Raw genomic sequence first — 27,769 nt, 5'->3', positions numbered from 1 at the left:
ATCAGAAACTGTGATAATCACCCATATCTATAACAATCAATTGTCTCGTTCTCTTTTATCCTTCACTGCTCTCCAATGTTATTACACATCTCTACAGCCATTCACAGTGAATTTGGCATATGAAGGAGACAGGTGGTCCAATTATGCATGTGTGCGTGCGCGTGCGTGTGTGTGTGTGTGTGTGTGTGTGTGTGTGTGTGTGTGTGTGTGCGTGCGTGCACGCACAGAATGTCACCAGTAAACTCAGCCAACATTCTGGGAATGTGTTCTGTGATAATAAGAGCTCATGTGTTTCACAGCCACTCTCCGCTGCTCTCCTCCCAATCCTCAATATATCCCGGCCAATTCCTGTAATACACATTGGATGACATTCTTCTACCATCATCTGGGTAGATAGTCCTGTGGCAGTCCACTGAAATTCCTCTTCTGCAATGCCTGGTCTACACTATGAATGAACGAGTCAATCATCCTTCTCATACTGGGACTAAAGGGGTCAAAGGATGGCTGCTGGGCCGCTGAGCGCTTGAAATGGCCCTCCTGGTTACTCTGGGCACACAGTAGCCTGTCCTCAGTCATGGTGACATTTAGAAAGGAGGTAATGAGGCGGAGCTGGGGGAAGAGTGCTCTCTGCAACTCCTCATAGTGTACAACTAGCAGGCGTCGGCCAAACTTCAGCCAACTCAGAGCATGGGATGCCCACCAGGGGGCGTAGCTGTCAACAAATTCTGGCCAATCTGCAGGAAGAGAAAATAGAAAAGCAGGTATTGGTGAGAAGAATCTTGGATGTACAACATCAGAATAAGCCTTTAACAAGCATGGTTCAAATCAGTGATTCACAAACTTTTTCTTGTCGAGTTAAAATTGTTTAAAGAATATTCACAATTTTTCACAATTTGTAAAGATTCTTTTGTAAATAGCACATCTATGTGCATGCTCACAACGCCTCGCATCACAACTCGAATATATAGTGGTTAAACAGATTTAGCTATATTTAGCTATATTAACTAATTTTGCTGGGGACACGCTCTAGTGTTCGACATTCGTTTCAGAAGGTACTCTGTAGCTGAAAGACTTTAAAGGGGTAGTTCACCCAAAATAAATCTTTGAGTCTCCTTTCCTGCTTATAGAATCCAAATGACTGAAATCAGTAGTGACGACTGAGAACTTTAATCTATAGATACTGACATGATACCTACCATGGTACTGACGTGGTACTGACCATGGTACTGACCACCTATTCCTTGGCATGGAAATGTTACTTTGGGAAGCACTAGCTTTTATTACCTTTGCTCTTCCACTGTGCTTCAGTGGCATGGCCCAAGTGTCCCGCGCACTTGCGGTTAAATTCCGCCATGAGGGACCGGTACGGGTTCCGGATCAGCAGGAGGGCAGAGTCAAACATCTCGATCTCTTTCTGGCCACTCTCGTGGGTCTTTACGCATATACTGCGGCCACTCCTCCAATAGTCCTTCTCCCCTTTAAACCCTATAGGAGACACACCGCATGAAGAAATTAATGGGACACTCCAAATACTCGTAGTCATTTGACAGCTGAATAGTACACCGTAACATTAACAGGAAAGCATCTGTGTCATTTTAGATTTTAGCTATATTTTAACCACTTTAACCATTATTGTATACTTTGGCTATTTTGGAATATATTTTTTAAGCAAACATTTTTAACTCAAATCTTTGCTTCTGGGGGTCCCTAGAACAAAATATTTTGAGATGGAGGGGTCCGCAGCCAAATACATTTTTGGGAGTCCTTGACTGAGCACAACTGATATAGCAACATACGTTCTTCAGAAAACTGTAAGGATTTAGAAGACATTTGTAGAATCGGCCTAATCTAAATTAGAATCTTAATGGATTAAAAGAGTGTTAATTTAGCTATGATAGTGTGAACATTTACGGGTCAAGTTTTGCACTCTCAGAGTTAAATTACTTGGGCCGTCCAACACCAAGAACAATGACTATAATAGAGATTTTTTTAAAATATGGTATATCATTTAAAATATTGTTCTAAAGGGCTTTTCAGACGGGAAGCGACTGACACACCTAGTCATTCATTTTCAATGAGAGGCGAGTGGGCAGGTATGGAGATGAGGGCAATCTGACAGGCGGAGTGGCAAGCGGGCACACCCCCGTGAAGCTGTCATGTTCGTGCTCGTTTCAAGCACACGCCCGCCCACAACAAGAGCTGGATTGTGGTCAACTTCTTTATACGCAGATTTTACTGGATTTTACTGTGCACACTGTGGAATTTGACTTTCAAATACAGCTCTATCCGCCAAGGACAAATTTGACACAGCTGAAGCAGGCGCCTGGAGTTTTACTCGCAGAGCGATTGTCTCTTTGTATTCGTCTGAAAAGTCCTTAACTCAAGTGGATGCACTGCGAAGTCCACAGACACCACAACTATAACGACAACGACAGTGGTGAACTATATAACTATACCCTGAATTTACAGGGTGTTATGTTCGACACATCACTCAAGTTCAACATGTTTACAGAACGTTATGGTTCATCAGTGGGGATGCTAACATCATCATCGTTAGTTATGGTTATATTTATACAGCAGTTATCATTCTTGGGACACTAACGTTGAAAATTGCCACACCATCACTATCGTTGGGTTTATTTTAACCGATATAATAAATTCCATAAAAAAAAAATCTCATCAAAATATATTATAAGTACAACGATACATGGCAAAAAAACGAGGACCCAAGGACCCGTTATTCATTATGAAAATGACATAATTACAATTGTTCGGGTGAAATTCACCCAACGTTAGTGTTCTGGGGCTAACACATAGATTTCCCTACCTCTGTTGTATAGTGTGCCATCGAAATAGAAGCTGCCGGTGTAGTAGCCTGTCACGAGCTCAATCAGGTGGCGTACCCAGGTGTTGCCTGCGCCGGGGAAACTGGAGAGAGCCACCAGGGAGCTGGTCCTCTGAGGCAGAAACATCCTCTCTTTGCACCTGGAATCTTGAAGGACACATTTGAGTATGTCAGGTTCAGTTATGAAACTGCATGATGAAACAATAACAGAGCGCATCATATACTGTGTGGATGTCTTAAATAAACTGGGATTTGTAAAAAAAAAAAGGAAACAACAACAACAACCTTAAAACACAGTAAAATCATCAGTGTTCCATTTGCAACTCAGAGAATATACAAATATTACATTTGTACACTCTCAGATTTTAATTAAAGCATTTAATGAATTAAACATTATTTTAACCAATCTGAGTATGTTAATACAATATAACTAGCAGTGGTTGGAGGTGTTCTCCCTACAATTCCAATGAGAAATTTAGACCCTAGTGTTGTGTAGTAGTTGGCACAATATCTCCCCTGACCAAGCAGGCGTGCCTATTTGCCAGAGTAGAAATTGTCGTTGTAGAAACTTTCATCTGGGAGACTGCAGGTCCATATATTGGGTAAGACATACAAGTTATGGACTGCAACACTGTGAGAATTGACATTGATACCTGGAACGCATCTGTGCCGCGCTACGAGCTTGTAGATCTGCTATTTTTGAAAAATCGTGAAAATTATTTTTTTATATTTTTTTCCAAAAAACTATTAGGATTTAGATTTTTTTTAGAAGCGGCCTCAGGTCTTAATGGGTTAAGAAATAATCCAGCTCTTAGCACCAATGCAGAAACAATAAGGAGGCGTGTCTCACCGAGCATTGGTGTATGGTAGACCTGGTACACCTGGTACTCATCATCACTTGATGGTGTAGGCATGGATGTGTTGGTGTGGTTCAGGACAGTGCTGCCCACACATGGCTGGTCCTGAGGCTGCAGGCTCAGATTGAACAAAGAGGACGTCCATGTGCAGAAACAATGGGGCTTCATTAACACAGCCAGCGGCAGCTCCTGCGAAACACAATCACGAAATGGTCTGGGTTTATGAATCTCATTCTTATGCTTATTTCCCCTGGGCTGTAGTTCACACTGGGTTTATGTGTCAGCTTCATTATTGTTAATTCCTTTTTTCTTTTCTTCTTTGAATTATCACATTTTAAGATGCTCAATGAAACGATGCAATGACCAGAACTACAAAGGCTTTGGTAATTATGCACTGAGAGTTGTATACTGTACGCTCTCGCTCTCTCTCTCTCTCTCTCTCTCTCTCTCTCTCTCTGGCACACACGCGCACGCGCACGCACACGGGCACACCTACACACGCACACACACGCACACACACACACACACACACACACACACACACACACACACACACACACACACACACACACACACACACACACACACACACACACACACACACACACACACACACACACACACACACACATATTGAATGAGAATTATTCACAGTATACCAGCCTTTTCCTGTTGAAATGAATCCAATCCGAAGGACTGATTCAAATGAACATCTATTAATCATTAGAGACCCATTAAACCTTGAACAGTCAACAGTGTTCAAGAACCCGTGTCTCAACACAGATCCCATTCACATCTACAGGGAGCAAAGACACAGTATGCCTTCTTAGGAGAGGAAGGAAGGGTCTCAGAAAACTGCAATAGATTAATGGTTCCCAACATTTTTAATTCCAAGGACCCTAAATTTGGTATAAAATAGACCTTGGACCCCCACAACGAGAATGTAAAAATGGAACCAAATGGACCGTGGTTTCATTTGTACACTGTCAGAGTTACAGACCGGTAAGGGTCCACTTAGTTCCTAACTATAAATCATTTAGCTGGGGACCCCCTGGCACACCCCCAAGGACCCCTGCTGGGTATAGACAACAGAAATGAAATAGACCACTGGTAATCTTTGAAGAACTAACACATCACATCGCCATGCGTTGTTGTGAGCTTATAGATAGGCTATTTTCGGCACGTGACACCGGCGTACAACAATGTATCAATCAGGCTTAATGCGAACCTTATCTGTGCAGGTCTCGATGCAGGACTGTGTAGTTAGGTTAGGTTGAATAGAGTAGACCGGGAAGGATCTGACGGCACTCTTTGGCATCTTGAAGCAGCCACTGTAGTGGACATTTCTGACTGGAAAAGGAAATAAGGAAATAAGGAAATAGAAACACGGCACTCTCATCGTCACGCAGCCAAACATCATTCAAGTGTCCTGTTCTATTTTTTAAAAGCCAGTTAATTTGTAAAATGGTGCAACAATTGTTGAATCTTATTAATGCAATTCATCAGCAAAACATTTATGATAAACACAAAAAAAGTGAGTAATGTAGAGGATTGATGAATTGAACAATTTCCGTAAAATTGCTCCACTAAATGTACATGGTCAAACCCAAGCTATTGACAGGAAGCATTTTATTTTGATTTGATTTCTCCTTAGGTCATTTCCACACCATTTCACTTGCCATCCTCTAAAGTGTAACGCATCACATTTCGTGCTGATTTGGTTTGGAAAACAAATGCAACACATTTAAGTCACTAAACTGTGTATCCTGAGGATATTTGACTCACATTTCCTGTGGCCTGGGAGCTGCTCTTCCACCTTGTATATGGAGAGGCGCCCCACGCCCCCACAGACAGACCCCCTCTCCCCACGGCACACCAGACTACAGTCCTCTTCTGGGACCCTTGGACTGCTGATACGGTTTCCACAGTGGCACTCAGCTCCATATTCCAGACCTGCAAAACGATACCCACTGTATGCACACACACACACACACACACACACACACACACACACACACACACACACACACACACACACACACACACACACACACACACACACACACACACACACACACGCACACACAGGCACACGCGCACGCACGTATGCATTTGAGCCCACTATGCAATCGCCCCAGGGCAATCATGACTTTAAGCTATTGGCCTTAGGCTGCGCTATCTCATATTGCACCCAAGGTAACGTTCAAATCCTTCAATTAATTCAGACTTCAATTAAACCCAGCATCCAGACCCAGTGATATTAGTGAATAGTGAGCATTACTAATTCGGCATATACTGTATATATTATATGTGTATAATAATCAGCTGTAGACTGAGGTCACCTCTAACGACTCTACAGGATTTAATCTAAATCCTTCTTTTGAGCGTTTCATGTCCTCTTAGCTATATCCTTTTAACTGGTCTGCATTGATATCAAACTGGACTCCTTTTCTGTGTGAGTGGGCCAGAGATGTAAACAGAAACTAGTCCAGGTAGATCTATATCTGCGCTATATTCTTTTTGTCTCTGAGGGAAATCAAAAGCTGTCTGAGATTTAAAAAAAAACGATCTGTATATTATGTTGAGCTTACTTTCCAAAAGCCACCTACTCTTCGAGATTATGTTGCAATGAATTGCAATAGCAACTGTGGCTATACAATGTCAAATCCTCAGTGTTCATTTATCCCTGTATAACTCTGAGTTAAGTGAACTCTGAGGATTTTACTGTGTACACAGCCATTTTACAGCTACAAGTTACGGCTTAACTGATGTCATCAGAGAAATTCACAATGTGTCCATTAGAAAGGATGTCACATATCCTCGCTAGTGTCCTTGTTTGCTCTCTATCGTCACCTCATTAAGCTTCTTAATACATACACACCTCCTTCATTCTGCTGTGACAGCTCAAGCCTTCAGTCCTAGCCATCCCCGCCTCTCTCAACCCCCTCATCTTTTACTGTCATCCAGCCACCTGGCGCTCCACTGGCACACAGGAGCCATTCATCCAGAAGACTGAGAGCCAAAGCGTTTACTCAAACAGCAGGCCCACTGTGGGTCCATTCACAGGAGCCTTACTGGGAATGCATTACCTTTCTGAGCAGGTGTCTTGACACAAAGAGCTGGTCATTTTGCGCAGGTCATACAGCACAGTTCCTCCCAGGGCGCGCTCGTTTGCGTCATGCAGGAAGCAACCAATGTAGGTCCCTTGAGGTAAAAACAAACCAGTCAGAGAATCCTCCACATTAAGTTGTTTTGATCCATAGCAAACTTATCTCACAAAGTAATAATAATTAGACCTATTTCATCCCGTGGGGGAAATACTGCTTTTAGTTTCACCCAGCTGAGTGCAGAGGAGCGCAGGGGGGGGGGCAGTTATGGGTTAAGTGTCTTACTAAGGGACACCTCAACACATGGCCCGAGCTCTAACCTAGGACCTTCTGTTTCCAGACGGGCTCTCTATGTGCCGTTTCCCCCCCCCCCCCCCACGCTGTTAAGAGAGGAACAATTTAAACATTTAATGTGAGCAAGTGCGTGTTTGTTGAGTGCATTATGCTGTTACTGTAGATTGGTTAGTCGTAAAGGAAGGGGGTCGCGAGACTAAAGGTCATTACACACCGGCGAATATGCGAATATACGCAAAATTCTGAATCATTCCGAATAATTAAAAGACGTTTTTTCGCTTCGCTTTTTCGCTTTTTCGCTCCATGTAAGCTTGCATTGACTTTATAAGGTTTTTAAAAAAAACGTATTATTCGCATGAAGAATTCGCCCCCGGTGTGTAAGGGGTTTTAGTCATGTCTTTTTTTTAGGGTTGCCAGCCAAAAAGGTGAGAACCACTGTCTTAAAAAGCTACACCGTAATGACAATCAAATGTGCTTGCATGCAGCTTTTATAATCTAGCACACAGAAATGTGATGGACATGGGGTTGCTTCAAACATGACCCATTCGCTATGTAGTAGACTAAGATCAATTGTACCACATATCAAATGTACTGCATCTGTGTTATGAAAGAGGACTTTGCATAATTCTATATTTATTATAAGAGATTTGTTTTGACATATTGTGACCCTCCTACGAATTATTCAAGACTATTAGTCAAGATTATTCAAGAAGTAAAATGGCCTTTTGTGGCCTTGGAGATCCATAACAATGTTCTTCTTTTAACATTTCATTATTTATAGTGTGAAACAAAAAACTAAACAAAAAATGAGACTGTAGGTCTATTTTTGTATACTTACAGATGCCAAATATAAAATTCGTCTTACAAAAGTTGTAAGACGTGCGTGCCAGTACACAGTAAAGTCCTATTTTATCTATTTGTAACTCTGAGACTGTACAAATGTCGTCCATTTGGTGACATTTTACACTCTCAGAGTTAAATTAACATCAACGATTTAACTGTGTTAGATGTGATGCGTCAGGAAAGTACTACATGGACAAGAAGATGGCAAGCGATGAACCATGAAATGTGTAAAAAAAAAAAAAAGCCTGAGTAGTGGCCTCAGCATATCGTTGCTGTTGGGCAGAAACCTTGTATGTCCATAATTCAACCTTTTGTTTTTTTGTAAATTAATGCCGCACTTCGTCATACAACATTGTCACACGCAAGTAGCAAAAATAGCCGATCTACACAAATGATAAATACAATGGTGAAAACCAAAATATTTTTTCAACCGATTCATGGGTATGCAGATAGCCTTATAGGTCGGCTATTTTTGCTATTTCTGAACATGTTTAAAGTGAAAGTGAAAGTGTGTGAGGGTTTTTTATAAATATCGAAAACGGGTCGACTAAATAATAACTACATTGGATATTTTTTTTCCCATTTTCCTGGAAAGTAACCGTTTTGGAGATACAAGGTGACGATATCAATATCATGATTCAATCAGCCTCCGTTGTCCTCCCCAGCCTGAGGCCCTGTGTCCACTGGAGACCTGTAAAAACAGAGCAGGTGCAGTTTTGTCTTTCATTTTCAAAGGTGAGAAGCTCATTCATCCGTGAGGGGACTCGGAGCAGAGCCGCTGCTCCTTTGTGTAGAAAGGAGCCAGTCGAGGTGGTTCAGGCATCTATTAAGGATGCCTCCTGGTCACCTCCCCAGGGAGGTTTTCCAGGCACACCCGGCCGGGAGGAGGCCACAGGGCAGACCGAGGAGCAGGTGGGGGGGGCTTACATCTCCACACTGGCCAGGGAACCTCTGGATCTCCCAACCAGAACTGGTCACTGGATAATGAGGCCCAGGGAAATGGACGTCTAGGATTCCCTGCTGGAACTTCTACCTCCGTAACCCGACTTCGGATAAGTGGTTGAAGATGGATGGGTGGATGATTTTCTATGGAAAGGTACTGCAGCACTGCTCATGTACAGTGTACAGTGGCCATGTCTCAAAACAGGCAACCTGGCATCTTTTTAACACTAACAGTTGAAACGATTACAACTTTGAGCTCAACGCTCAAAGTAGTCACCTCATCAATGTCACCTCAGAGCACCTCAGAGGAGCATCAAGCAAACTCTTGAAGCAACTCAACTTGACAACGGATAGGCGCACGGTGCTAAGAAAAGAGGATGACGCAGGTCTCTGACACACAAGGCTGAATCACCATTATACCCCCTTGATGCGGATAGCAGCTCAAATACTTAAGTCTTTTTTTATAAACTAGATATTGCTAGATATTGCTAGATATAATCCAAGACATTTGATTGGATTGAGATTATCAGTGTGAGGAAAAAGGCAAAGAATGAGGTGGACATGTGTGCGCTGTGCGCACACTAATGTCCATAGGGTTTTGAAGGCAAGTCTCTCTACTGGTTATCACAGGCATGAGATTTAATTTTATTTGTATAGCACATTTCAACAACAAGGCAAGTCAATGTGCTTCAATGAGCAAGGGGAGGGCTTCAAGATGACTGTAGGTCAACAGGGGAGATCTTTGGACTACACATGCTACTTGGGACTAGATAGACCCTTGCTGCACCACCTACTGTACTCCATCATACAGCAGTGTCGCACAAAAGTAGTGAAAATAGCCGATCTACAAGCTCATAACGCGCTTGTCTGCTATTTTTTTTTTTTTAAATAAAAAAGTGGTTAAGTGTGTCTGTGGGGTTATACATAGGGCTTTATTTTCGTTCGAAGATCCTAAACCCACTATTTGGGGATTTAGCATTGTGCAAGGGGCGTTCCCGTGAAAAATCTTCGGACACCAGCATTATCCCTAAACGTTACATTATGCATTGGTGTGGTTTGGGCGTTACAATAATAAAACCAATCACCGTGCCAGATGCCATTGCCTTTAAGAGAAGACAGCACAAGCCATTATCCCCAATGCAATCTTATGCTCTCTCCTTCTCTGCCCAGGGAAGAGAGATGTTACCTTGGAATAAAATTATATTTGAATATAGAATATTATATAGAATTATCACTCACACATGGCTGGTTATAGAGAACTTTAAATTACAGTAATCTGCTTGTGTTCTGGATTAGTTAAACGAAATGGTCTGGTGTGGTTATAGCAAACGCTTTATTGACACAAGGAATTTACAGTCACACTTTTGTGGATTACAGTAAAATCACTTAATTCTGACATGAACTCTACAGCCGTATAATGTTGGACACCATACACCTGACGTTTGCTTTGATTGCTTTTCAATAAAACTATATTTCATAGACATAAGTATCACCTACATGTTACTGATTATAGAGAATGTTATATTATTGTAATCCATTCATTATTTCCTGCGCAATGGATGAATACAACTGAATTATGTCATTTGGAGAGCATGTTATTGCGTGCAGCACACGTCTTCTTTGAATAGACTATCATCTTATATACTTTAAACACAATTGACACAAGGAATTGACACTCTCACTTCTGCTGATTATAGGACAATTAAAATCACAGAGATTCTTAGAATTCTAGAATTCTAGAATTAGGATAGAGGGAGACCTCGAATGTTGTGCCGTATGTGCGCCCGGCCCACTCCCGACATGTCCATCGCGGGCACGCTCTACCAAACGAATTTGGCATAGCTGTTGGTTTTAGAATCCACTATGCGCTTTTCCAAACGTGTGTGGGCAAGATAGCAATTTTAGGGAAAGCGCAACAACACGCCCACGGGCACACCTCCAGGCGCAAATAACGGAGTCGGCATAATGAATAGCGGGCATAGCTGCCGCAAGATACCGTTTAGGGACAGTGCCAGCTCCCTTGTGCGTAATTCACGGGTAGTGCCAACGGGTAAGGCACTGGCGAAAATAGGGCCCATAGCCTATTGAACCAATGAAAATATTAACAAGAGCTTGTGACTAAATAATAACTACATTAGATCTCTTAGAACACAGGTTCTTTTTTCCATTTCCACTAAAGTAACAGTTTTGGACAAAGTTGCTGCCTGACAGCGATGATATGAATCACTAACTGCCTAAAAGACGTGACAGAAGAACCAACATAAAGATGATCAATTACAGGCTTTACTAGTAAATTAACCCACAACAAATATTCATTACTCAATAAACCCTATAGTGACCAGGGTCACTGGGTGTACTTGGGTCTCCTCCTTTTTTCCCTCTACGCCAAATCTCTTTGCCGAAAATAGCCGATCTACAAGCTCACAAAAGGTCGCAACGCGATGCGTTGTGAGCTTGTGATCCGCTATTTTCACCAAATGTTCACTCCCAGAATAATGTGGTTAAATATAAGCGCTCAATCTGCACACTCGAGTTTTCCTTGTGATTTAAGAATTGAATTACTACTGTTAAATTACTGATGCACTGTATTATTCAGAGTACAATAGAACAATAATAACAAATAGTAAACTTATGGCAGTCAACCACAAACCATAAATAATTAGTTGTATGTTGCGATGCGTTGTGAGCTTGTAGATCTGCTATTTTTGCAGAATGTTCATCTATTTTCACCAGATGTTTGTCTATTTTGACCTATTATGACATGCCCAGAATAGGGACGCTAGGATTGATGTGGTTAAAGTATAGTAACATGCACGTGCATGTGAGTTAAGAAGGGCTGGTGATGAGGAGAAGAAATAACAGCCGCATGTGTCATTAACATCTCATTTGTGAGGGGTTTACATGGCACTGACATTGCATGGATTCAACGCATTTCACCAGAGTATTCTGTCTGCACCTCGGTATGGATTCTATTCAGAGTGATGTACAAACTCCTTTTTTTAAACAATGTGCCTAAAGAAAGACTATGACCGAAAGCTTGCTATAAAAACAATACAGAATCAGATCTTAAAAACTGTGACATTTTCACATTCTGGTGTCAATTGCTAAATATACTGTGCACTTAACCTACACACACACACACACACACACACACACACACACACACACACACACACACACACACACACACACACACACACACACACACACACACACACACACACACACACACACACACACACACACACACACACACACTCACACACACACATATTAAAGGAAAGTGCACATCAGCCATTTTGAGAGCTGATCACCAGTGCTTAGTTTTGAAAGCCTTGTTAACAAACTATTCTACCGGAACATACTGTATGCAAGAACAATTCTTATTTGAATGACACCATTAAGTTTGAATCATACAGAAGGCAAAAGTTGCTGAAGGCCAAATTCTTTTTTTTTGCCTGTTGACAGTTTATTAAATAGAAAAGGTTACCTTGATTTTTTTATTCCTTTTCTTTTTGGCAGGAGCTACAGTACATTGTGTCGTGTCAGAGTAACATTTTAGAGTGCAGTTGTGAGACAGATCAGAATTTCATTTGAGGGGCTTTTAACCACTTATCCCTGGCATCCCTATTTTGGGGATATTTTTTTATTTATTTCTTAAAACATTTCAAAAGAATTAAAAAAAGATCGCTTTTCATCGTGCGATGACGTATAGGGCTCAAGTGGTTCAGAATGTGCTGCAGGTTCCAGTCCTGCTTTGTTTTGGCCTTCATCCAAAAGACTTTGTCTATTGTATGATTCAAACTTAATGGCGTCATTCAAATCAAAAGCACAAAACGACAGAATCTTTCCAAAATTCTACTTCTGTGCTCGCCCGCCTTGGCCGTTGATTTTGAGAGATCAGACTATCTTTCTGATGTACAAGAATAATCAGTTCCAGTGCACCCTTATGTGAAAAGTCTCATAAATCTATTATGAAACATTTATAAATTATTAAAACCCGCAATTGTTTATTCATGAATGTGTAACGAAGCTTAATACAAATATGATATGTAAACCCCCTTACAAAGAGCGTGTTGCCGCTTGCTGCGGGCCAGCGGAGCTCAAAAAGTAAATCATGAAAATATACAAGAAAACAACCTTGTATATTTTTACTCTCATATATTATTCATGAGGAAAAACAATATCTAAGTCCGCAGACCTTCAGCGGGGTGTTCATAACTCACACATCCTACTTTTCTAGAACTTTTTTTTCAGATACATACAAGAATTTCTATCTGAGACAGATCTTTTTTTATGTCCTTTTACTGAAAATACATTTCAGTACGAATTATCAGTTTTGGTTGTATACACCATATCCATTATCGCGTTAACAATAACATGATATGAAAGTGTCATTAGGAACCTGTTATGGTGCTGAAGAGAGTATTTATCCCCATTCATACTTCGCCATACGATGGTGTCGCGCGTCGCAAATGGCCGACCTACAAGCTCACAACGCGTTGCACCCGCAGCGCTTTGTGCGCTTGTAGGTCTGCTATTTTCAAGAATAAATTAGGCTTAAGACAGTTATTGGTACCTTTGTGTCTGCCACTCCGGCGGAGGGACACTCTCTGCTCAGGACTCTCTGGAACAGGGCTGTGAAACCAGCGCCTGTGCAAGTGCTGGACCCCCAGGCTTCGGGACGCAGGCCAGTGTGGCCCTGCCTTCACACCCGCTCCTGACAAAGCCTGCATTTCTGCCCACCTCGAACGTGCTCCCACGCCCAGGCCTGCCATCCTGAGGGCAGTGGGGGGTGCTGCCAGCGACAGCAGAGGCGGGAGGTTGACGGGGCTTGGTTGGGCTACTCTGAGGCTGGAGCGCTGCAGGAGCAGGATGCTGCCCGCCATCAGATAGGCAATGCCGAGGAACAACAGTAACATCTGAGCCCGCCTCAGAAAACAGTGCAGCCTGTAGAGAGCCACCAGCATTCCCACAACGTTCTGTTCTTGCTCTGTTTCTCAGTCCACTGGTCGGCCACTCCACCGGGATCTAGAACTTCATCGTGGTTTTCAGTACAACCTCATAATCTCGTAAAGGCATGATGCATCTGGGAGCAGGCGTACACATGGTTTCAAACAGCCGAAGCTTTGGTGCTTCATTGCCATGCTTCCTAATTCCTTGGATGTGTCACAGCAGGGACGGACGTTCCCACCAAGGCAAAAGGTCAGAGAGGCCTCAGAGAAGATCCTTTAGAAAACCTGAGACACAAAAGAACAGGCAGCTGGATTTAAAATACCAGCGTATTTATCTTTATATGAGCACGATCAAAAACTGTGGGTAGGACTATAGGAAAGCATGCCTGGTGGATTAGAACCACATCTCAACGCTGACATTTGTGTCTGTGTATTCTGTCTTTCAGCATAATCAGCAATGCGTATTTTTCATCAATGTTCAAGGTTCCCCTGTTAGCCCAGCATGCAGGCCCAGTTGACCTTCAGTTTTTCAAAGTCTGTCCTTAAAATCATTCTCCAGCTTCATTGCTATAATTATTTTGTCTGAGGAAATGAGCCAGGGTTCCTTTTGATGAGCAAAATTCATACATTGAGACTTGATCAAATACAGTATATGATGACTAGTATCAAAAGATGTTTTGCATACATTTTTGGGGGTCAGAAGATTTTCAAGAGATTTCAAGATTCAAGATCATCAATCATCATTTAATACAGCACAATACATCTCAGCCAATGACCCACTTATCACCATGAAAGCATGTTATCATGTGATAAAAAGCTGTCCAGGGAGAGTATTAAGGGTGCTTATGAAACAGGGATTTCATAGCAGTATGCAGAAAATATCTGGCCTCATCTGTAGAAAAACAACCAGACCAATATTCTGCATGCATGGTGACTAATTGAAGAATGGTCTGCCAACTGCTGAATATTTTAAAACTATCCCACCTACACACAGAAACTGGAATGTGTTATGCTTGGTGGTGCAATGTATTCTCAGAACAATCATGATAAAAAAAACATGCAAAAGTAATTGGAGAAAAGACAAGCAATGCATTGCATTGTCGCACGCTAAACAAAGTCTGATTGGGTCCCATGTGTTTTTCTCCTGTCAGGATTGCCCAATGCCTCCCCTTCGCATTGCTACTCATATGTGTCACATTATGTTTTAACTCAGTGGTTCTCAACCTGTGGGTCGGGGCCCCCAGGGGGGTCCCCACGTGATTTTTTAGGGGTCCGCAGATGACAGTGAAGTGACAATTTAAGGACTGTTTTTAATACCTCAACAAAAAAAGAAAGAAAAGAAAAAGACCATTACTGCATCAAAAGCAATCAACAAACTACTATAAAAACTGGACAAACAGCATTAGCATTGGCCAAATTGGCCAAATAGCCAAATTGGCCAAATAGCCGATCTATACAAGCTTGTAGATCAGCTATTTTCACAATATTTATCTGTGGAAACGAGTCAAACTAAATGTAATGCCTCAACTCCTACAATTCCAAGTGCTTGTCAGGGTGGGGGTCCCCAGTTCAAATATGATTATTGTGGGGGGGGTCCCCCCACTTCAAATATGGTTATTGTGGGGGGTCGCGGCCTGAAAAGGTTGAGAACCAATGTTGTAATTATAAACAGGTCGATTGATGCTCACTGTTTCTCATCAGAACAGCCTTCAGAGACAGCTATGCCCTTCTAGACCATACTTTTAATGTAGGCCTAATAATCTCTCTCTGGAACCTATAAAGTAGGGTAACGGGCTCCAGAGGATAGAAGCAACAGTTTGCACACAGATCGAGCAGTCTCTATAGACTGTCTTTCAGCGATCAAGCGAACTTCGCTTGACTTAAAATATTCCATAATAAATTAACTTGTTGCAATATTAAATAGTCCTACATTAAGGTTATACACCGAGTCTGTATGGTTTAATGAGCAGACTCCTTTTTGCAGACTCCTTTTTATTAAATTGCAGGCTATATCTGCTTCAATCTGGTGGATAACCAAATAAATAAATAAATCCGTATCAAGGGTAAACACGAACACCTATTTAAGAATGCGTCTTCCATCTTATAACACCACTGTGCGCGATAGCGTTCGATCGCGGTTGGCGACAGAATATCTGAATATCCAGCTTACCTTCTATGACCGACGATCTGTCATGTTATTTGCTGTCATTTGATCGCGTTCTTCTTGTGTTTGTTCTGAACGTCTCTGTCGTTCTTCAGCATAGTGTTATATAAGGCATCTCTCTCTCTCTCCCTCTCTCTCTCAGCTCTTCACATCTACTGGCTGGCAGAGGGATAGAAAGAGAAGAGGAGGCTGTGTGTGTGTGTGTGTGTGTGTGTGTGTGTGTGTGTGTGTGTGTGTGTGTGTGTGTGTGTGTGTGTGTGTGTGTGTGTGTGTGTGTGTGTGTGTGTGCCTGCCTGTGTGCGTGCGTGCGTGCGTGCGTGCGTGCGTGTGTGTGTGTGTGTGTGTGTGTGTGTGCGCGCGCGCGCGTGTGTGAGTGGGGGGGGGGAGGGGGCAGAATTCTCATTTGCATTGGCGATCTAAAAGCGCGTCACAGCCATCGCTGTGCGGGGGGGGGGGGGGGGGGGCGGACACACACGAACCAAACCAGACGGTTTTTAACCACTTAAACCCCATGGGTAACCGCCCGGAGTCCCTCAAGGCTCAATAGTCAATTCTAGTGTGTTTTCTGTTATTGTGGGGAAAGCTTTCGCTGAATCTAGCAGATCGGCTATTTTCAGCGAATAAGCAATACAGATGCATGGGGTTTAAGTGGTTAAGCTTCATATACAGGTTTGGTTTTAGCTTTATTTATTTGTTTTCGCCACCTCAGTAAATATAGGCTACAATATATTTTTTTCTGTGTTTTGTCAAAACAGCAGCTGCGATATTTGCATTGCAGCAGCATCCATATACACTGCACTCAACTTCGAAGAAATTGTTCGAAACAAGGAGCCATTTGAAAGACATTTCAGCACCATGAACAGCGCCACATCTGCGTGGCCACTGCTGTGATGGCAGCACAATGAGCAAATAATGCATTTGGACATGGCCAACAGGCCAAGTGACCATGCAAGACCTTCTCTAAGTTTGTCATGTAAACTAGTTAGGCCACTAGGTTATGTAGGCTTTATTCAAGGCTAAAACGCTGGTATATTCTATTACATATAGTACATTTGAAATATTTGTGTGCATTCATTCATATCCTTGTTTCATTTTGAGTTCTGCATTTAGGAAAAATGCTTAAAGGACCACTTCACCCATTTTCAACCAATCTGGGAACCCAGGTAAAAAAAGAAGGTTACACATCTTCAAAGGTCCCCTTTGTTTTTGCCTGTGGGCCCGATAAAAAAAACATCAGTATGACGCATGTTCATCACATGACACCAGAGTTGTAACGATTTGTGTGAGTTTTAAACTCACTTTTGAACTAGTACAGCAAAAAAAGTTTGTTCTGAAAAAAAGAAAATGGTGGGAAAAATATACAGTTGAAATGGGCATAGCCTATGGGAGTTACGTTTTTTGTTTATTGTACAACCTATGGTTCAAGGGTTATAGGCCAAAACTAATGCAGGCTGGTAGCGCCACAATAATTTCCCACCCCTGAGCACTGATTTCCTTGGCCTACTGTCAGCGTGGACAAAAAGTTTCACACTGCTGTTTGTGAGATTAGCTCCTCACACACAGACAGACAGGTAGGCCTACTGTAAGCAAGTAGCATGTGGCCCATATGTCAGAAGCCTATCTCCTGTTTTCTTAATGTGATGTACACCCCCTGGACATAAAGCTAGTATGTTGCACTGACTTAACCCCAATCTAAGCCTTGATTCTAAACGCTAAGCAGGGAGGCATTGGGTACCATTTTTTGTAGTCTTTGGCATGACTCGGCCAAGGATTTAACCCCAACCTCACAGTCTCAGGGCAGAACACTGCCCTGAGACTGTCAACCTGTTTTCACACCTGTTGGAATACATGTTTTCATGTATTCCAGACTTGCATAACACCCAAATAGGCCAGTATAGTTATATGAATATGAATTCATTTTTCATCACGCACACGCCTGCCCCGCTGCCAGAGTTGAAATGTGTTGAGCATTTTTCTATGGGATGCATAAAACACATCTCTTCACGAGGAGCGCAGTGTGACCCCGCAGATCCAAGCGAGTACGCAGGTGTTGTGTTGCTCCCTATGTTAAAAGCCATTTAGGTGTAAGGTGTAAGGAGCATCACAGCCTGTAGTGTTGATAGCAGACCTTTTAGACTCTTTTGGGGCAGGCACATGGGTCTGAGGCTTGCAGCAGATGGTCAAATTGACAATTTTCCAATGTGCTGTAGGAAGTTATTCCTCACCCTTTGGTATCGTGTTGACTGCACTTCGTGCTGGTTCACCTGTTGCCCTAAAATTGGGCTGAATGTCGGTGTCAGACTGTTCCCCAATGTTGAATGCCCATGTTGTCGGTCTCCCTCTCATTAGGCTAGTCTCAGAAATATGCACACATGCTTAAGTTCAGTCTGGGCGGTGTAGAGGTAAAACAATATATAATAATAATACCACCACAGAGGCCCGGGTTTGTTTCCCAGCAGCAGTGCCTCCAACTTGGCAGTGTTCACGGGTGGGAAGCCAGCAGAGGATTGTGTGCATGTCGCTACAGCGATTTCTGCCTCTTCAATGGGGAGGGGTACTAGGATAGATAGTACAAACTAGAGCTCGACTGATGCCGATCAGGCTGTAAGTGGTCTTCAGCAGGAGGGGCTGGGGTCTTTTCTTTTTGCACATCATACATACAAATAAGGCGGACCTTCCATGAGGTGCACTGTTCACAACAAAAGCCAGGTGTATGAACAACCACACAAACAAAACACAAGTTGTATGGTGGCCCACGTTAGCCTAAACAACCAAAACCAAAACTGCCCAGCGGCAGCGTTACAAAGTAAAACTGATTTGATTTGATCAGCTAACAGGTCCTGCGTGCTTATATATTGATTAAAAAAAAGAGAAAAGAAAGGAGAAAAGTGACAATGTCTTGTCAAAGATGTGGCCGATCTGAGACCCCTAGTGAGTAGGCTGGACTAGCCTTCCTGCTTTCGTGTATAGAGGGGCGGGTTTAAAATCATCCCAAAATTATCCCATTGGTTCACCGATCTGTCCGTCAGCCCCCACCCCGTCAACACAACATTACGAGCGACGCCCACTGCACTTTGGTTAGTTGGGGAAATGAAACACTTCCTATACCGGATACACCGACGCGCTGGTCCAGGCTTTTATTTTTTAGTAAAACTAAACAATAAAAGCCTAGAGATCGAGGCTACCTAGTGAGTGACCACCTTGACCCCCTCCAGTTCACTTACCGGGCGGACATGTGGGTTGAGGACGCCATCTGCTGAACAGGGCCCCATACCCATCTGGACACTGAGGGCAACACTGTCAGGATCATGTTCTTTGACCTCTCCAGTGCCTTCAACACCATCAAATCTAGCGGAGACGCTTGCAATGATGCAAGTGGACCATGAAATGGTGGCATGGGTCACAGACTACCTTACTGACAGACCACGGCACGTGAGGCTGCAGGGATGTCGGTCGGATGTGCTAGTGCAGGGGTAGGCAATTGAGATAAGCCTAGGGCCAATATCACTCCCAGATATTCCATCGCGGGCCGGGCCTCCCCGCGAACATGCACGCGCGCGGGTCTAATTCGGGTCTAACTCGGTCTAATTCGGGTCTAATTTGGGTCTAATTCGGTTCTGTTTGACCAATATAAATCAACATTTTTTCCGGTTTAAATATCAGCACAGGCGATTTTTCTGGTGATTTTTTTTTTCTTCTTCATTTTCCTCTAATCTAGCTATAAAATGTTATAAATCCTTTAAAATGCATCGTGTTTATGAGTGCATGATTTCAAAAGTGGGTTCAGGTTCTATGAAATAAGTATTTATAATTATTTTAACATTAATTTTTAATACTTTTTTTATAACACTTTTCAGTAAATCATTCATACTGTATCTTTCTGTATTTGGATATAATAGATATCGGTCTGATACTGTATACAAATAAAATCCCTCCCCCCAAACACGAACACCTATTTAAGAATGCCCGTTTTTTTTTTTTTTCAAAATTATCTCACGGGCCAGATATTATTTCTGGGGGGCCAATTTCGGCCCGCGGGCCGCCTATTGCCGACCCCTGTGCTAGTGAGTAACACAGGTGCCCCCCAGGGCACTGTGCTGTCATCCTTCCTGTTCACTGCCTATACCTCTGACTTCACTACAACTCAAAATCATGCCACCTGTAGAAGTCCTCACATTCTCTACTCTTGAGTACAAAATAGTATGTTCATATAAAGGTATGAAAATATTAAATTCTGCATGGCTGCACACTTGCAGAATCCTGCCTACTACTGCTTGATGGTTAGGCCTCTTGCTGTCTCAGTCAGATTACTTAATGTCTACTTTCACAACTAGGCCTTATAGTCTGACGGCTCACTTCACTCTACCCAGCAAAATCAGTAACGCAATCTTTCTTCTCCTCCATTCTCGAGCCATTCCTTCCATCTGATTCTTTGCTTGCTTCTCCTCTGTTCTCTTTTCAATTCATTCGCTTTCTCTGACCATCCATTCCTCTATGCCCTCTAGCTGCCTTAAACCTTGTAAATCTAGTAAAAACCACATTCTTTCCCATCTGTGTCAGTTGCCAAATCAATTGTTACAAAGGTCCTTCCTATCTTTCAGCTGAAGATTTTGTCACCTATACAGTACACCTTTGCAAAGGTTGACAGGATCTACCCTTTCTACAGCCCATGTAACTTCCTTAATGCCTATCTCTTCTAACTCAGCAACTGGCAACTGGAGGATGTTGGCAAAGTTTTGGGGGCCGCTACACACACGGTTAACTGTGTTGCTCATTCCAAAAATGCACAATCCTTACAAATTGTCCTACCGTGTTGTAGAGGTGACTAATCAGGCTTTCCAACTATAAAATACAATACCAATTGGTATTACTGAAGGGGAGAGATAATTGACCAAAATAAAGTTTGACGAATTATATATAATAGTCAACAAAGGGAGTCTACCGGTGCGCCTCAGCCTAAAGCGGCCAGTCCGGTGCGTCACAGGGGCGCTAGATATGCTCGCCACAGGGGCAGGGACAACAGATGCAGAAGAGATCAACGCTGGAGCAGCACGGACAGTTTTAAGCCTTTTATTATTTAGGTGCAAGTACAAAAAGTGACCTTCCTCAGAGTCAAGAACTCTGAGGAAGGTCGTAAGACCGAAACGTCAGTCACGTTTTGTACTTGCACCTAAATAATAAAAGGCTTAAAACTGTCCGTGCTGCTCCAGCGTTGATCTCTTCTATACATAATAGTAATTTTGTTCCCATCTCCTCTGCCCTCCTCCAAACTATCTACTGTAATGCTTTCTTGTCAGCATCATCCTGATGCTATGCTGCAAACAGTAAGATTATCCTTCAAGCTAGATACACATACTATAACAATTCTTATGTCAAACAATTGCATAGACCTTTTCAATCCTGACAACATAAACATTCTAAATGGGAAAAGTTCATTTCTTGTCGGCTAGTGATATTAGCAAACCCTGCAACAGAAAATGTGTTTCGGCCAATCTGTTCCCTAGCAACACAATTCCGCTGAAAATGTCTATATTTGATGACCATAGCCTCTATATGTCTTTATATACATCTTTTACTGACTGATGGCTCTTATCAGGTATCAGGGAGAGGGTGGCTATCTATGTGTCCTCCCTATAGGATTCCGTATATCTCCCCCGCACTAACACTCAGGGCTCTGACTGTTCATCTCCTTCCCCTGACACACGAGGAGGCATCTCTGCTTGATCAGATGACATCTCCATTTGGATGTCTTCCCTGCTTTGACATGAATGAACTGCTCTTCCCCTCCTCCAAAAACCTTGCCAACTCTTGCCTCGACCACAAAGCCTTTCGGTTAGATTCTGCATAAGCATTTGTCATGGGAGGCTCACACTGCAGCCACCTCAGCCACTTCATTTTTAACCTCTGTAAATTCTTCCATCTCATCTGCCTTGACTGGCTCCCTGTGGCTGTTCATTCAAAACCTTGACATTCCTCTCCCCCCTGGGTCGCCCATCGAGGAATGACCTTCACACCCCTCTCAAGATTGCAGAGCCACTGCTTACCTTTCACTGTGAGTTGAAAACTAATTTCCTCAAAAAATATATCTCCCCATACCTTCCTCTTCTAATCTTGTTCTTGTCCTTTTACATTATTAACACTGATTGATATTTCGTAACCCAGCTTTTCCATTATACATGAATATTCTAGGTACAGACACATCAATAATCTATAATTCAGTTATCGAGGCATTGCTATAATTCCTGCACTACGTACTCCCGGATGCTGATAATGTTAGTGAGTGAGAAATTAAAGCTTGCTGTTTCAGCTTGTAAGTCACATTTCGATAAGAGGGAAATGCCGTGAATGTAAAAGTTTTACAGGCAAGTGAATGTAGGCTACTGTATAAGAAGAACTGTTGGTTGATCTTTTCCATATATAGAAAGTAGATTCCTCAAAATAGGTCAGTGGTATGTTTCAAAACATGTCACGTAATGAGTTGATTCTGAACTTTACTGTTTTTGACATTAATTTTGTTCATTCATTGTAATCACATGATATCATGGCTTTGGTGCCGTGCTGTATATTTCTTCATATTAAAAAAAACACTGTGGGGTATGCAGTATCTTTGGTTCCATGACTGATCATTGTGGTGCTCTCCATAATGTCACTGTGCAACCAGGGCTTTTGAAAAGCAGGATCCATTAGAGGAGTCCCAATGGTTTCCATTTCAGAATAAAAATAGACATTACTAATAACATCTCCATTACATAGTGGAGTATGGTCTTTTCTAACGGTTTTCATCGTACGAAGGAAAAGAAACCATTACACATAGATATAAAACTATGTATGCCGGATTTATATTCCATTGTACAATGGTGTCCTGTGCTGGAAATAGCAGATCTACAAGCTCTGAATGAATTGCAATGTGTACTATTGTTGTTGTTGTTGCTGCTGGTGGTACTGTTTGTCAGCAGGTATAGGAGACTCTACAATACCCTCTTTGTTTGAAATGATGTGCACAGTCCTGTTCTCTTGATTGATTATGTTTAATTCATCAGTACTAATTTGCTTTGCTAATTTTCTCATAATAAGAGTATTCATGGAAGGTCCTCAAATGAAAGAATCATGTTGCCTAGAGCATGATGCCGTTGTCTGCTTGGCTTGCTGAGGACTTGAGCTTTATCAGACCACAGAGCAAGACTAAGAGAGCAATTTTAGAAATATTCTTCTAACATGATCACGTACTTTTGGCTAAAAAATAAAATATACCTCTGTGAATTACAGAGACAAAACAGGTCTCGAACCAGAATCAAACCAGGGACAGAGTATGTGCCTGACACACTATCTGGTGAGCTACTATACAGCACGGGGGCGGTGCATGGGCAACTGGAAGGGAGAGGAAAATTAATAGATGAAAAAAAGAAAAATCCAAGTGTGTGTGTGTGTGTGTGTGTGTGTGTGTGTGTGTGTGTGTGTGTGTGTGTGTGTGTGTGTGTGTGTGTGTGTGTGTGTGTGTGTGTGTGTGTGTGTGTGTGTGTGTGTGTGTGTGTGTGTAATAATCTCACCCTTAGCATGGGGGTCCTTGGCAATTGGCATGGAAAGTTTCAGAACCCCTGAGCTACAGTACAGTACTGTTATACCACCCCAATGAACCACTGAGCACGTAAGTATCATATTTTAGGTCTGCATCTCTAGAGCGGGACTTGTATCCAGATCGGTTGCTCCTCCCAATGATTAAAAACATCTAATAAGGTATTTTTAGTTTAGTATAAGGCAAAGCCTATGAGGATATTAGATATGGATCTAGGGCACAGTGGTTTGAAAGCAATGCACTCTGTCTGGAGTCAGCTGAACAGAATATTGAGCTGTTCCCATATTAAAAGCCTATGGAAAGGATTCCGATGACTATTGTATAATGCACATTCACATTCAAAACAAGCACATTAAATCAGTTCCACTCTCTGTTCTTTACTTGTTGCTGTTTATAATTATAACTTCTTTATTTCATCTAGAATGCTAACTAACCTTCTACTGAACACAGAAATGCTGTAGTGGATGGGTGTTTAAGCTGAGAGTATAATTAATTACCAATGATAATCACCAGGTGCAAAATATATTCAGAGCTCTCTCTCTCTCTCTCTTGCACGCACGCACACGCCCCCCCCCCCCCCCCCCCCCCCCCTCCCCCCACACACACAGCTTTTTTTTCAGTGCATCTTCAACCACTGGAATTAAATGTTTATTAAATACTGCAGCGTAGTGCACAGGAAGACTATTGCTACATGGCTTCAGACACACTGTTAATCAAACATTTGGGGTGTGGGTATTATGGTAGGAAATTGTGTTTGTGTAGCAATATGTCAATATATTTGTTTAAAATCCACTAAATAAAAGTATTATGATGTCCTTCATGTGTATTTTTGCCAAGAATGTATTTGTTATCCTTGAATTGGATCTTTTTCAACCAGGAATGATTGTTGGTATGTATGTATTCTTACCACTACTTTACAGTCGAATAGGCATTGCTCTATTTCTGGATTTATTATAATTCTCTGCTGACCTGTCCATTTCCTAGCTCAGCCTTACTATTACCAGGTTGTTGGGTTCTGTGTTCTGACCTTGAAGTGAAAACAGATGCTGAAGGGGATGAAAAATACACAACCAACGGCCAGTGCAGTGAGCATCTCAGGCACAGACATCTCAGATTCAGATATCATTCTGCATTCATTACATAGCTTCAAATTTACGCTCAAAGTACACAGTAAAATGCTCTGTGGTCTGGGCTGTGTACTGTACTAATCACACTACAGTATATGACACAATAGAAAATTGTGTTATGTCTAATTTCTCACATGAAGGTAGATGAGAGGAGTTTCATCCTTGGATAGTATACTGACTTGATCTGCATCTCTTAGTCTTTTAATGACAGACCTTCCATCTCCAAGTCAGTGATCTGTCAAATCACGGCCAATGTTAATCATGCCCTGCTTATTATTTACTTGCTCAAGGTCACAGAACAATCAACAGATTGACTATGGGCAAGCCTCTTGTTTTGGATTAAGGCACTAGGATTGTGCAGTTAAGGCTTTGGCCATGGCAAACACAATCAGCATGTCTCTACATGCCTTGCCTACCTCAATCATCCACAAGTAATCACTTTACGAAATGGATCCCTGCCTCGCAACCCCTCCTTTTGCAAAGCTGGGAAAAAAAACAGGCAGCCAAAACAGTCTCTTATGAGTTTCACGTGCTATTATTGTATGTGAGGGTTCACATTTCTGTTCATGCTGCAGCACACACACACTTTGTACAATTGCATGTAATTTGTGAATGGTTACCTACATTGTTGTAATGGCCCAAATGTACCGAATAGCTTTTCCCTGAGCTAGCCTAATGGTTGGTGTGCTCATGTTGCAATAAACAGAATAAATGCATTATGCCATAAAGGCTTTGCCAATTACATTTGTCACAATTCACAATTGTCTTTGTTTATTATCTACTCCAGGCCAAAAAGGCCAGGGGTGTACATTATGTTATGAATTTTTCAAATCGGCCACATGTTGGCGCTATACCAGGCCACTTTATGTGTTGGCTTATAACTCTTGAACTATAGGTCATAATTACTTTCTTTTTTTAAATACCTGGTTTCCTTGGATTATGAGGCAACTTGAACTTTACACAAAATGCATGCCTGTTTCTGCAAGAAACTAGATTTCCTGCCATTTTGGCCAAAATGTCTCTCCAAAACCAAATAAGGTATCACAGAGAAGCTGAGAAAGCAAGCAGTATCTAATACATAAGATGTACATTCAACTCACATATAAATGAATATAAATATAAATATGCATGTCTTTACTATAGCAACAAGTCACAAGACAGGAAAATTCAGAGCAAGACTCATGTCAAACTGTGCACAGAGTTCACATCCTGTCTCAGTCTTTTGCTATAACAGGATGGAGTAAGAGCTTATCCACCATAGCCATAGCAACCCAGCCCAGACAGGCACTGGAAATTCCATGTCACGCTGCACTTTTCAGTTGGTCACTGTGTAAGAAAGGCATGTTATACATGCTAATAGTATCAGTATTATTATTATCTCCGCCAAATTGAAGGTAGGGGTGTTGTGGCCAGCCGTATTATTTATTTTGTATTTGGCCATATTTTGGTATAATTATGATGATTTGGAATATTCTTGTATTATTTGTGGCTTGTGTTATATTGTTTTCTTTTGTGTTCCTTATAAGATGGAGAATGGTGCTGTGAATGCTGTGCCGAATGGGTGTGGTGGTGATTGCTGGTGTGAGTGTGAAGTGGCTGATTGAACACAGGCAGTGTTACAGATTGACAGGTCAAGCCTGGCCCTGTCCCCTACTCCTCATTTGTCGCTCCTGTCCACGCCCTAGCCGTGATTGGCTGTGATTCTGAGTCCTCTTGTATAAATCCTCACTCTGCCCTGAGTGGTGGGGACAAGCATCTCAAACAGCAGCAAAGACAATCCCTCTTGTTTTCCAGCCCATGTAACCTTTTTGGTTAGTTTATTCGTTTTGCCTTCACTTCACCCTAAGTATTCCAATTCTGTTTATCTTTGGTCCACATGAATATTCAGTTGAACCTGAGTTGTCCATTTACCTACCACTTGTATGTATATTCATTCATTCATTGTTTCCACTTAAGTTCACCATGTAGGGGTGTTTGGTATCTATTTGCTTGGTTATCCAATTCCTGGTTTGTTCATGTTTTTTCATTAGTTTAGGTAAGTAAGGTTAGTAATTGTATTTTTCTTTCGTATCAGTAAGTTTTGGCTACGTGGTCAACCAACACCCTGAAGTTCACTTTGAAAATAAAATAAATATATTTTTTGAACAGCTGTGGTCCATTATTATGTTACACTCCCTACCCTCGACAGGGGGTTGTAACAAGGGGAGATAATGTTTTCGCCCCTTCTGTCCACTAATCTCGCAGTTCTTCAAAGGTTATATGTAAAATCCCATTCTGCTCACATACTGTAGGGTAGAACCTTTGAAGAATGTCCTTTTTTAAAAATTATTAAAGTCAAAATAATATTTTGCCCTACGTCCATGGCACATGCCGGAAATAATTGATTTGCAGCCAAAGAAACATGGCGCGGTGTCGCACAGTCAAACAAAGTATAAATTAGCCATTAGAGGGAACTCAGGGTTGTTCCCTGTCTTCGTGGGATGAATACTGAAGGTTACATCTCTGTCTCTTTCCTTCTCTCAGACTCTGTAACCCCTTTACTCTTTTTATCCCCAATCCTCCACCCTCCTCCTCCCATGCTGTTCAGTGATAGCCTAGAGTGTTTACACTTCATACTGCATGACTTATACATGAAGAGGATACACTTTATTCATCTTTGGGACTCTCACGGCACCCAACGGCAGACCAGTCTGTCTGTCGTTGGTATCCCTCCAGTACTGCATCTCTTGCCTTTTCATCTTCACTCATGTGCAAACCCGTGCACACACTGCTTTCACTCCAACCTACACTGCCCTTCAAAACCAAAGTGCAGTAACTACGTTTTTGGACACACTGACTTATATATTTGTCTCAAATGTCAAATAAGCCTTCATGTTTTTGCGGGATAAACAATTACCTCAAGAACAGATATAAAATTTGTGCAATATCACTTAAATACAGATAACCCATTTGGCTAGCCAATTGAATGACTTTAAAACCCTTTTTATCAGTAAAATATCTTGCCTAGTTACTGCACTTTGGGAGCTGAATCTTATGAAGTAGATGTGAATTTGGGTGTTTTA

The 27,769-nt window shown here is 42.0% G+C and overlaps 1 protein-coding gene across 1 annotated transcript; it reads right to left on the bottom strand.

Moving 5' to 3' along the window:
- Positions 1–326: 326 nt before the first annotated feature.
- Positions 327–13,858, bottom strand: LOC311057019 (sialate:O-sulfotransferase 1-like; the record flags this gene model as incomplete). Its single annotated transcript, XM_084073894.1, has 8 exons — positions 327–734; positions 1,285–1,485; positions 2,828–2,992; positions 3,696–3,891; positions 4,931–5,052; positions 5,488–5,672; positions 6,792–6,906; positions 13,468–13,858. 8 exons carry the CDS (start codon positions 13,856–13,858, stop codon positions 382–384), a joined length of 1,728 nt encoding a protein of 575 aa, XP_083930020.1. The 3' UTR covers positions 327–381.
- Between the last annotated feature and the right edge of the window lie 13,911 nt (positions 13,859–27,769).

This window comes from Gymnoscopelus microlampas, assembly GCF_963454915.1.
Source record: "Gymnoscopelus microlampas genome assembly, chromosome: 12".
NCBI lineage: Eukaryota > Metazoa > Chordata > Actinopteri > Myctophiformes > Myctophidae > Gymnoscopelus > Gymnoscopelus microlampas.
The sequence above is the reverse complement of the archived record's forward strand: the minus strand, read 5'-3'. Positions and strand labels throughout refer to the sequence as shown.